This window comes from Natrix helvetica (genome assembly GCF_964273705.1).
Source record: "Natrix helvetica genome assembly, chromosome: 4".
In the NCBI taxonomy this organism is placed as follows: domain Eukaryota; kingdom Metazoa; phylum Chordata; class Lepidosauria; order Squamata; family Natricidae; genus Natrix; species Natrix helvetica.
Genome location: NC_138550.1, coordinates 32,220,216 through 32,232,291, shown reverse-complemented (window position 1 = coordinate 32,232,291; position 12,076 = coordinate 32,220,216). Strand labels below are relative to the sequence as shown.

At 37.5% G+C, this 12,076-nt stretch overlaps 1 protein-coding gene across 1 annotated transcript in view; it reads right to left on the bottom strand.

The window, feature by feature from the left end:
- Nucleotides 1-3,303: 3,303 nt before the first annotated feature.
- Nucleotides 3,304-12,076, bottom strand: part of F5 (coagulation factor V) — a 55,029-nt gene continuing 46,256 nt past the window's right edge. The window contains exons 18-25 of the mRNA XM_081952706.1: nt 11,172-11,288; nt 10,733-10,804; nt 9,258-9,352; nt 7,867-8,022; nt 6,451-6,595; nt 6,047-6,195; nt 4,754-4,936; nt 3,304-3,706 (exon numbers count right to left, since the gene is read on the bottom strand). Of these exons, the coding sequence (XP_081808832.1) occupies nt 3,560-3,706; nt 4,754-4,936; nt 6,047-6,195; nt 6,451-6,595; nt 7,867-8,022; nt 9,258-9,352; nt 10,733-10,804; nt 11,172-11,288 (1,064 nt within the window). The 3' untranslated portion in view covers nt 3,304-3,559. The remainder of the gene's footprint in view (nt 3,707-4,753; nt 4,937-6,046; nt 6,196-6,450; nt 6,596-7,866; nt 8,023-9,257; nt 9,353-10,732; nt 10,805-11,171; nt 11,289-12,076) is intronic.

Genomic DNA, 12,076 nt, shown 5'->3' with positions numbered 1-12,076 from the left:
TGGACCTGAATCTCCGAGTCACTGGATTGTTTGTGCCTGACAGATAAGTACTAAGCATATAAAAGTAGCAATAATAACAATCATCCTAGTCCTGGGATCACTGGTGGGGATGAGAACAGATAGAATAAATCAAAAAACCTCACGTGTAGGAGATAAATTTTTTTTTTAAGGATTTCACAATATTGAACATGTACATGCATGTACTTCCTAGTTAATTGAATAGCCTATGACAGTGATGACTAACCCTTTTGGCGCCGAGGGCCGAAAGCAGCCAGCGTGCACACCCAGCATACACACGTGATCCCCATGTGCACCCTGCCCCCCCATGCATGTACCCCGCACACACCTCCCCCATGCGTCCCGCCCCCCCCATGCAGAGACCCAAAAATCAGCTGGCCAGCAGGAGGCGCACACACATGCATGGCAGAACTGAGCTGGGATAATGACTCGCGTGCCCACAGAGAGGGCTCTGCGTGCCACCTGTGGCACGCATGCCATAGGATCACCATCACAGGCCTATGAGAAGCAATATATTGTCCTGCATCATAGCTTGCATAGAATAATATAAGTGTGCTTAGGGTTCTTATGGTGGATCCTTTGTGTTGACGACAGGGGTGGGTTCCTGCCAGTTCTAACCTCTTCTATAGAAGAGGTTCCACAAATCTACAGTGCCATTTAGAACCGGTTCCAGCTCCTCCCCCAGCCCATCCGCATATCATCAAGATGAAGAGTGAGAGGAGGAATTCTGGGAGTTGAAGTCCACAAGTCTTAAAGCTGTCAAGTTTGAACACCTCTGGGGTTTTTTTTTCTAAAGGGTTAGGGGTGCAAGGGTCTTGTAACTTGACACTTTAATACTTGCACACTTCAATGCCAGAGTTCCTGAGCCAACATGACTGGAGGAGGAATTCTGGGAGTTGAAATCCACAAGTCTTAAAGCTGTCAAGTTTGAACATCCCTGGGTTTTTTTTTCTAAAGGGTTAGAGATGCAAGTGTCTTGTAACTTGACACTTTAAGACTTGCACACTTCAATGCCAGAGTTGCTGAGCCAACATGACTGGAGGAGGAATTCTGGGAGTTGAAGTCCACAAATCTTAAAGCTGTCAGGTTTGAATACCCCTGGGTTTTTCTTTTCCTAAAGGGTTAGGGATGCAAGGGTCTTGTAACTTGACAGCTTTAAGACTTGCCTGCTTCAAATGCTAGAGTTTCTGAGCCAACATTTTGGTTGCTAACCAAGAGTGTTGTTAAGTGAGTTTCTTCACATTTTACAAGTTGCCCATGCACACCCAGTCACATGGCTGGCAAGCCACTCCCACCCAGTCACATGGCTGGCAAGCCACTCTCACCAGGTCACATGGCCGGCGAGCCACTCCCACAAAGCAGGCCATACCTACAGAAGAGGTTCTAAAAAAATATGAAACCCACCACTGGTTGATGACCATAATGTATGGAGGACTTTAACTTGGAATATAAGAGGAATAAATTTTACAGACAATGAATAAATAACTTGATAGTTAGTTAGTTAGTTAGTTAGTTAGTTAGTTAGTTAGTTAGTTAGTTAGATGATAGATAGATAGATAGATAGATAGATAGATAGATAGATAGATAGATAGATAGATAGATGATAGATAGATAGATGATAGATAGATAGATAGATAGATATATGATAGATAGATATGGTTTGTGTCTGAAACTAAAGAAAAAGGAAAAATTTAAATTGATCTGAATGGAAATGTCTGATTTCAGGAAGTATGGAAGTTATGGTATAGGCTTAACTATAAACAAAGCATCAGCATAACAGATATGTTCAAATGGATCAGTGATGAAATACTGCTTCATCACAACACATGCCTCACTCCATTTTATGTTCATTATAACATCACTTTATTCATTAGATTTTATCCTACCTTAATTACTTTATAAATAACTCAAAGAAGCAAACATATACATTCTCCTGTTTTCTCCGTGACAACAACCCTGTGATGTTGATTGGGTTCAGAGCAGTGGTGGGTTCCGGATCCCGTTGCAAGCGTCCACCACATGAGCCCGCACAGCGCATGTGCACAGTGCACGCATTCATCCTTACCTCTTACAATGCCTCTGCGATGCTCCAGCTGCTCTGCGGAGCATCGCACAAGTGCCGTGTGCTCCATGCATGTGCGCAGAAGTGCCGAAGAGCTCAAATACAAGTAAGGAGCTCGGGCGGGCTGGTGGGCCCCCCGGAGCACCGTACTAGAACAGTACCCGGTGCTCCGGGCAGGCACTGGTACACCCTTACCTGGGCGTACTGTCTGCAACCCACCACTGGTTCAGAGAGAATGATAGGCCCAAAGTCATCCGGTTAGCTTTCATGCCTAAGGTGGGATGGAACTTAGTCTCCTGGTTTCTAGGCCAGCACCTTAACCATTATGCTAAACTGGCTCTAACTACTACTTTCATGAAAGCAGCGGACGTTTCCAGGTGTCCATGACTGAAAGGGCTAAAATATGTTAGAAGGTGAATGGAAATGACAATAAATATGATGAAATTATTTGGAAAGAAACTAAAGGAATGCTGAAAGGAATACTAAATATATCTCTATTGAAATGGAGGTGATAATGTGAAAGTCTGGAATTTAAGTTTATGCGATAACATTTAGTGCTCGAGAAAAAATGAATATTGTGAGAATGCTCAAAAATCATACATTCTGCAGAAACTGGAAAAATGTTAAAATATGGAAATTTGAAAAAATAACCAGGGATATTTTAATAAACGGGGTTTGTTAAAGAATTGTTTTGGTATATAATGGGTTTGGGTATGGTTATCCTTGATTCATTGGAATTGATTCATTTGTTGTGTATGGTAGATAATTCAAATGAATCATTTTAATTGAGTATATTAGTTATTTTGATTCATTCTTCAGACCCAAGATTATTGCATAGAGACTGTTGAAAAGCACCATTGATATCAGCATTTCTTCCTCTGATCTAACAGTTAATGTTGACTGTCTTCATTAAAAGTTCCCTTTCAACTCCTGATGATTTACATAACTACATCCATACTTTTCCTAGCACCATTAAATGCCATTGCCTTCTTCAATTTCCCAATCCATCTTATTGGCATAGATGTTTCAGTTGATCATCTATATACTAACCAGGTCCAACCTGGTTTAACTTTCTAGATCAATCTAGTTGAACTACTAGAGGATCTTATCTGCTGAAATTTAATTAATGTAGTATTGTCATTATAGGCCATAAGGAGAAAGTGCAATAATTTTTTTTGAAATGTTTTCTGTTTGAGAAGAGGAAAACACAAGAAACATGGTACTCGCAAAAAATAAGATTTTATTGTATTAGGATGTACATTCATGATTAAAGTGGCAGTACAATTTATTCATTGTAAAATCACTTCAGTTATTTTGATTGATAAAGCTGTAGCTGAAAAGTCTTTGAGAAGGATAGCTTTTTTACGCTACTACAGTTTTATTATGCTTTTGTTTTTGTTTCCTTTTAAAAAGCAGAATTAGTAATAAGAAAACTTGAAACTTTGAAGTTGCTTGATTTGATAATCTTCTGCCCAAGCCTTAAAAAACATCACAACCAAACAGTTCTATCCGGAGTGCAATATATCGATTCCATGTTTTGGGGATGATACGAATGAACCTGGACAATATAGGTGGTTTGAAAAAGTGTTTGACATGTCCATCAGTGTTAACATTTCCTGTGAAAACCTAAATATAAAGCAAAAGAATAAATTTGCATCATATGCAAACAAATGAACATTTCAAACATAAATCTTCAAAATCCCCACAGAATATCATCAGGAAAATTATTTTCTGTCTCAGATCACCTCAATAACACATTATTTGTGGGCTTATTTAGATAAATAAACCTATCAATTGCCTTATGATTTCAACTATTGTTCCATTATTTGAAACACATCTTATTACTGACTGCCAGTGAGCTATGTCAAACTCATGCAAATTGTGAAGCATGTATTGTCCTGACTGATGGCACAGTCAAGGGCTTTTAATTGAGAAATCTCATATTGCTGGAATTCCAGGAAAAAATCAGCCATAGGGAAAAATAGGGGACATGACTTTGGTGATTACAATCTTTCCAGGCCCTTTAGGGAAGGGAAAGGCTTCATTAGATTTCTGGGTTGATGTACATTATCATCATTTTCTCCTTTGTTGGTAAAACAGTATGAGGCTAAAAAAAAACCCCATCATATTAAAATTTAGCCATGCCTGGAATGCAAGAGAAACCAAACTGATTCTGAGAATGTTCATGAAGCACAGGAAACGATACCAGCATTGGCTTGTCATTTTTACAGTAAGAATACTAGGACTATGACCCACAGGATACATGAACTATAATTGATCTGTGATAGGACTCATGATTGTCCAGGTTTTTAAGCAGTGATCTTTCCAGGGAAATAGCCTGCAAAATGATCTGCTAACCTGTCTCACTATTATCAACCACTCCTCCATCTGTACCCTTTGCTTCACCTGAATTAATAAAGGGACCTCTGATACCCACCAAATTACAAATTTAACAATGTACTATGGGAAACTGTAGGAGCTGTAACAAAACCAAACCTCATAGTACAGAGTTACTAATTCCCAAATGATAGATTAAAACCTATGAAAAGGGATATGAGGATTTTTCGGACTTATATGTTCCCAACATAATATCATACATATGGTAATAAAATAATAAAGTTGGAAGACACAATTTAGTTAATCAAATCCATCTGTAAGATAAGTAATTGGTACCTTTTCCGTGGAAGTGCAAACATCCAAATAAGGCTTCCATGTTGAATTTTCATCAGAATAATGTATGGAAAATGTTTTCACATACATTTCTGTAGACATTGATGTGGCTCCTTGAGTTATTATGCTTGTTATTTTTGTAAGATGTTTCAGGTCAATTTGTAGCCACTGATCTTTGTTGTTTACCTAAAGGATTAATAAGGTTCATCTTATCATGTTCCTCTTAGCAATTGAACCCTAATTATTTACAACCTGCAAATAATTGAGTCACATGGAAGTGCACAGGAAATCTGAACTCATTAATATGTAAATTAAATGCTATTAAAAATCCAAGAGAACACATAAATTTAAACAACACAAACCCAAAGATGATCTCCAATCATATAAGACCTTAACTACTATAGAATTAATGGAATTTCTTCTCCCTCTGTTTTACTTTTCTTTCTTATAAAAATAGAACACATTTAGTGCTTAGAACGCAAATTTATTCAAAGATGCTTCTTGTATTAATTCTTGCAATATAACTTTTTTCTAATTTGAACAATTATCAATGGAACTAATAGTCTCCTGGAGTTGTGAGTGCTCCATCTCTGGGGCTTTTCAAGTAAAGATTGGACAACTATTTATCTGGGATCGAATAAGGACTTCTGCCCTGGGCAGAAGGTTGAATTAGAAGACCTCCAAGGTCCCTTCCAGCCTTATGATTCGATGTTTCAATGATTTCATAAATACAATAAGCAATCATTGAAAGACTCCTACATTATACAAGAATACCAATCAGAGAGACAGTATTAATGGACATACAACCCTGAAACTGCTGCCATATAATTTGTGAAGTGATCTTTATTAAGGAGAAATAAAAGTGTGGGAAGAAGAAATATTAACTAGCATGTTTAACAGGATCTTATTTTCTTTAGACCCCCCCCCCCCCGAAATAAGCACTTAGCCTTATTTTTGGGGAGGTCTTATTATTTTTGAGGTGCAAGAGGCAGCGAGCGTGGTCACCTTATGGCTGCTGCTGTGTTGCATTATTTTGGGGGAGGGCTTATTTTACCGCATGCTAAAAGGATTGGGCTTATTATCCGGGGAGGTCTTATTTTCAGGGAAACAGGGTACTACGTAAGTAACAATTTAACATCATTCAAAATATACCAATCATATCACCTGTGTTCTCTGGTCTCTCTTCTCTTTGATGGTTTGATGCCACCGATAGCATTTAATTTAATGGAAACCTAAAAATGTTTAAAAAATGCAACTACAAAAATAATCAGGTAACTTAGCTGGTTTTGTTTTTACCTTTGGTTGCCAAGCATTTGTTCGCCCTTTCAAATTGAGTCGCGCAAGGGATGGTTCCCATGAACTCCACCAAGTTTTCTTATAAGAAGAGGCTGTAATCTCTGAATTCTTGATAGCCCCACTTTCCATTCCCAAAGGCATAGAGCACCCTGTTTTAAGTACATATCCTTGTTAGGTTTTTCTAATGCTATCATATTCAGGAAAAGATACCAGCAGGATTGGAATTATATTTCTACAGATGGTTTGGTCAAGTAATTTAATCTCCCCCCCCCCCTTAATATTCATCCCTTGTATAAAATCTTGTTTCTCTTGCACTTCCAATCTTTTTGATATAACATTAAACTGAACTTCCATCTGTTTTTCCTCATTTGATGGTACGTGCCAAATGTCTGTTTATGTCTTACCTTCAACTTCACAACCCAGCAGTTCAATGCGGAATGTCGGTCTGTTGTAGAACTTGGTTGGATGCAGCCTAATATATCTGGCAATAATAGGAGGATCAATGTGGTTTTCTTTTACTTTGGTACCATCTGAATTACCCTCAAAATGCTGAGGAAAAAAAAAAGTCCACATTCTATAAATTATGCCTCACATTTTAAAATAAAAATATTTGCATCTGGAAAATTAAAGTGACTTTTGAGCCTGTTCACTCTTTAGCAATTATTGGTTTTCAGTGAGATTGCACATCAAAACAAGCACTGAATTATTTCAGTGAGAACTGTGGATCAGAAAGTTTCTTTCATATTGCAAGAGTCCTGCTACTTTTATTTGCTTTATTTTCTTGGTGTTTTTAATAGGGTTGTAGCCAGTGGTGGGTTCTGGCAGCCGCTACTGCCAGTTCACTCAGGGGCATGCCCTGCCCACGCACACCTGATGCACCCTGCATGCGCATGCTCAGTACAACAAAAGTTGCAAGCCAAAAACAAGATGGCGGGGCCTATGGCGCCACTGGGAGAACCAGTTCCGGGGCGTGGCAGGCCTGGGTCACTGATGGTTCCAGCGACCCAGGCCACCAAGCTACTATCGGTTCGGCCAGTAGCTACTACTGGTTATAGCTTACCAGCTACTACTGGTTATAACTTACAATTGTTCTCTCTATTTTCCCTGTCAAACACAATGTATTCCAGTATCTATCTATCTATCTATCTATCTATCTATCTATCTATCTATCTATCTATCTATCTATCTATCTATCTATCTATCTATCTATCATATCTATCTATCTATCTATCTATCTATCTATCTATCTATCTATCTATCTATCTATCTATCTATCTATCTATCTATCTATCTGTAAAACAGCAATGATACATCATCTGTAAACAAAGGTACACAGGAATTCTTATCCACATTCAACAAAACTCTAATGTCATCACAAGCATTCTTTATATATTTGTCAATAAATATACCGATATTAAACTACTTTAAATCATACGTTGTTCCCAGCTATAATTCTCCTTTCAATAATTTCTTTTATTGTTTACAAGTTAAAAGAAGGAAGAGAGGAAATTATCTGCCCATAATTTACATTCTTTCCTATACATTAATTAAATATTTTCCAGGTTTTACATCTCTTTTTCTCATTAAAAATTAACCTGGATTTAGAAACCTACTTCCTTAAAAGAAAACAAAATGAAAAAGGACAAGATAGTAAATAGAACATTTTTATCAGTTTAAGAGATGTATAAATAATATATAATTTTCATACTATTCTCTTTCATATAGTAACTTTTGAAAGGATAAAAACTCTTAACATTGCTTCTACGTATTTTCAAACAGAAAAGAAGAATGAAGATTTCAGATAGAGGAAACATGCAAACCATTTCTGTTTTGGGATGTCTTCCTTTAAAAGTAATCCACTTTCGCCCATCTTTGCTGTAGGCAACACAATATTCCACAGTATACAAATGTTTCACTAATTGCATGGCTCCTTGGGTCTGAATGCCTGTGATGACAACTTCTCTTTGTAGGTCTACCTATACAATAAAAACAAAAAATATGAATCTGTATTATCCCAGTTTTATTTCTTTGGTTAAAATATATTCTGTACCATACTGGATGGAAATACAGGATTGGTTCAAGAACTCTGTTTCTGATAAATGAGCAGAAGTTTATCACCTCTATCAATTTACAAACACAAAACATACTGAAGGTTAAAATCTAGTTTATCTTTGATGGTAGAAGAACATCTTCTCTAATGTAAGCCAAGGTAAATAATATGTTCTACACTAATCTGTCTTGTAGTCTTCACCATCTGTTGTCTAAGACCACTATCATTCTCAACCGAAAATCAGAACCAACCAAAATACTCTTGATTTGAAATATAGTGATGTGAAAACTGGATTCATGTATGACACTAAGCCATAGTGTGTCAAATATTATATTCTTTAAATTGCTACACTTTTGTAATCTCATAATTATATATAGAATGTGTGAACCTAGAAACCTATAGCTTAACACAATGTAGTAACCACATATAAAATTGATTGTATGTATGAAATAATATGCAGAACCTGAGTATCTTTGTAATAATCAAGTTTCTTTTCACAAAGAAAATCAAAACAATAAATGATTCATTACTTATGCAAATTAAAATATAACACTCATATTATTTTACAGCTTTGATAAATATTTGCAGAGCTATCAAGGAAGTAGACTAAACCAATAGACTAAATAAGTAAATGAAATAAGTTGATTACTGTAGAGCAGTGGTGGGTTGCTAACCGGTTTACTACCGTTTCGCTCGTGCGCGCGTGCTGCCACTACCGTTTCGGCCAAACCAGGCTGAACAGGGATCAACCCACCTCTGCTGTAGAGATGAATGTAATGAAATTAAGTGCATATCAAGATTTTGCTTTCTAACTCTCCCAAGTGGGAACTCAGTTTTCAAATATTCCTTATCCTGTGCATTTAATTCACAATCTCCCATAGTTTAAGGTGACAAAAACAACATTTTAATATTAAAATCAGAGGTAGATTATACCCAGTTTGGCCTGGATCGGGCTCTGCCCACCCGCCCGTACACTTCTGCTCATGTGCAGAAGTCTTGCAAGGGGGAGCACACGGAAGCGCGTCCAAACCAGTAGTAAAAAAATTGGCAACCAACCACTGATTAAAATGTTAATATTATTAATGCCTCAAAAATAGCAGGGCATTCCAAGATGATTTCCACAACCAAATCACATTGTGGTGTTGCAATAAACTGTTGTACCTGAATCCATGGATGTTCATTTTCCTTCTTTATGGTGCTCCAAGCATTATATTTTCCAGCATTATTCAGTCTTGCTAGCTTAGGCTCCCAAAATCCTGTACAGAAACATGGAAAAGTCATTTTTGCAGAACAACGTCAAAAAGATACAGCCGCTTTCCATGGTGAGTTTCGTTTTTTACTAAAACAATTGTAAAAAATATATTATTTTCATAACAGGAAATATTTTTTTTAGTTTTTAATTTATATTTATTTGTATCCACTTGAATTATTTTTACAAATAACTTGAGGCAATCAACATACCTAACAATCCTTCCTTCTCCTATTTTCTCCACAGCAATAACCCTGTGAGGTGGGTTGGGCTAAGAGAGGATGAATGGCCCAAGGTCAAAAATACAGATAAAATATTGAAAATTATCAATTATCAAGTGTCTGTTATAAAAGAACTGGAACCAAGAAGCAGAAACAAAACAAAAAAAACCTGAAATGTTCCAAAAATGCTTTGAATACTGTATGCTATGTATTGGGAGCCCAATATATACTGATGATTAATAATCTAATGATGGAATGCACAGTTACAGTATAGATGATACCTTGCTCAGTAGTAGTAACTGTGAAAGGGATCTTGGAGTCCTAGTGGACAACCATTTAAATATGAGCCAGCAGTGTGCAGCAGCTGCCAAAAAAGCCAACACAGTTCTAGGCTGCATCAACAGAGGGATAGAATCAAGATCACGTGAAGTGTTAATACCACTTTATAATGCCTTGGTAAGGCCACACTTGGAATACTGCATTCAGTTCTGGTCACCACGATGTAAAAAAGATGTGGAGACTCTAGAAAGAGTGCAGAGAAGAGCAACAAAGATGATTAGGGGACTGGAGGCTAAAACATACGAAGAACGGTTGCAGGAACTAGGTATGTCTAGCTTAAGAGAAAGAAGGACTAGGGGAGACATGATAGTAGTGTTCCAATATCTCAGGGGTTGCCACAAAGAAGAGGGAGTCAAACTGTTCTCCAAGGCACCTGAGGGTAGAACAAGAAGCAATGGGTGGAAACTAATCAAGGAGAGAAGCAACTTAGAACTGAGGAGAAATTTCCTGACAGTTAGAACAATTAATCAGTGGAACAGCTTGCCTCCAGAAGTTGTGAAAGCCCCAACACTGGAAGTCTTTAAGAAGATGTTGGATAGCCATCTGTCTGAAACCGTATAGGGTTTCCTGCCTAGGCAGGGGGTTGGACTAGAAGACCTCCAAGGTCCCTTCCAACTCTACTATTGTATTGTATTGTATCTTTTCCTGCCTCTTGATATTATGATATAATTATTTCTAGCACCATATAAATAAAATATGCCCCACATGTAATTTAATCTATAGAACTGGGTGTTCATTAGAGCCACACAATTCAGTAGATGAACCTCTGGAAATAGGATTTCTAAATAACAAGATTTTTGGCATAACAGCTTTAAAATTCAACCTACCAAGATGATCTGAAGCAATGATCTGTGAGTCTTGTATTATCCCACTTTCCAGCCCCATTGGTAATTTACAATCTGCAGAGGGAGAACAGACAGCATGGAGGTGTTTTATTACATTTTCCTAAATTCTGGCATTAAGCAGAATACTCCTTATTAAACCCAACAGGAGAGAACCTATCTTAAGTATGCGCAGCTAGGAAGAGGCAAAGACACAAGCAGATTATATAGTATTGATATTATAATGGGACATGTGCCTTCCCCCAAATCCTGGAAATATTTCCAATGCCTGCTAACTAGGGAATGTGCTAGTGATGTCATCTACATGTTATCTATTAAAAAAAACCTGGGATCTCAGAACTGGTCCCTACCCCTTTTTTCTGTAGCACAAACTTGTAGTGAAGCTGATGTGCCTTGTAAAATTAGTATGGTTAAGCTCTGTTACCTTTGTCAATGACAGTAAAGAGAGCCTTCATTCCTCTTTCCTGATATTCGCCAACTTCTGTTTTTAAAAGCCAGGTGCCAATTTTGGATGGTTTCATTTTGATGGTCGTGAATGTACCTTGAAAGCAGAGTGTAAACATGTTAGTTTTTAAAGTAGGTTTACATTCCAAGAATTTGAATCATATAGTAATATGGTGAGTAGGATAGCATGTTAAATTTAACCAGAAATCAGATAGCAAATGCAGATTTATAATTATACTTAAAGATAATGGAACAAATTATTGGTTGATACAAGAAGAAAGTCACTTAATTTGGGGAACATCCATCCAGGAAGAGATGCCCTATATATTTTTTGTTGTTAGTTGCAAAGTCATGTCCAACGCATCAAGACCTCATAGTCAACATTCTTCCAGGCCTTCCTGTCCTCTACCATCCTCTGGAGTCCATTTAAGCTCACACCTACTGCTTCGGTGACTCCATCCAGCCATCTCATTCTCTGTCATCTCCTTCTTCTTTTGCCCTCAATCTTTCCCAGCATTAGGCTCTTCTCCAGTGAGTCCTTCCTTCTCATTAGGTGGCCAAAGTATTTCAGTTTCCTCTTCAGAATCTGGCCTTCTAAAGAGCAGTCAGGGTTGATCTTCTCTAGGACTGACCGGCTTGATTGTCTTGCAGTCCAAGGGACTCACAGGAGTCTTCTCTAGCAGCATAGTTCAAAGGCCTCAATTCTTTGGCGCTCAGTCTTCCTTATGGGCCAACATACATTGCAACTGGGATTGCCCTATATATTACAGTAGGAGATTTTCAGCACTTGTCCCTTAAATATTTTCACTCTTCCAATATTGGACATGAGATCTTGTAAGAATGAGAACTGGAACTCTATACAGTCCTAAATCCTAATTTATTAGT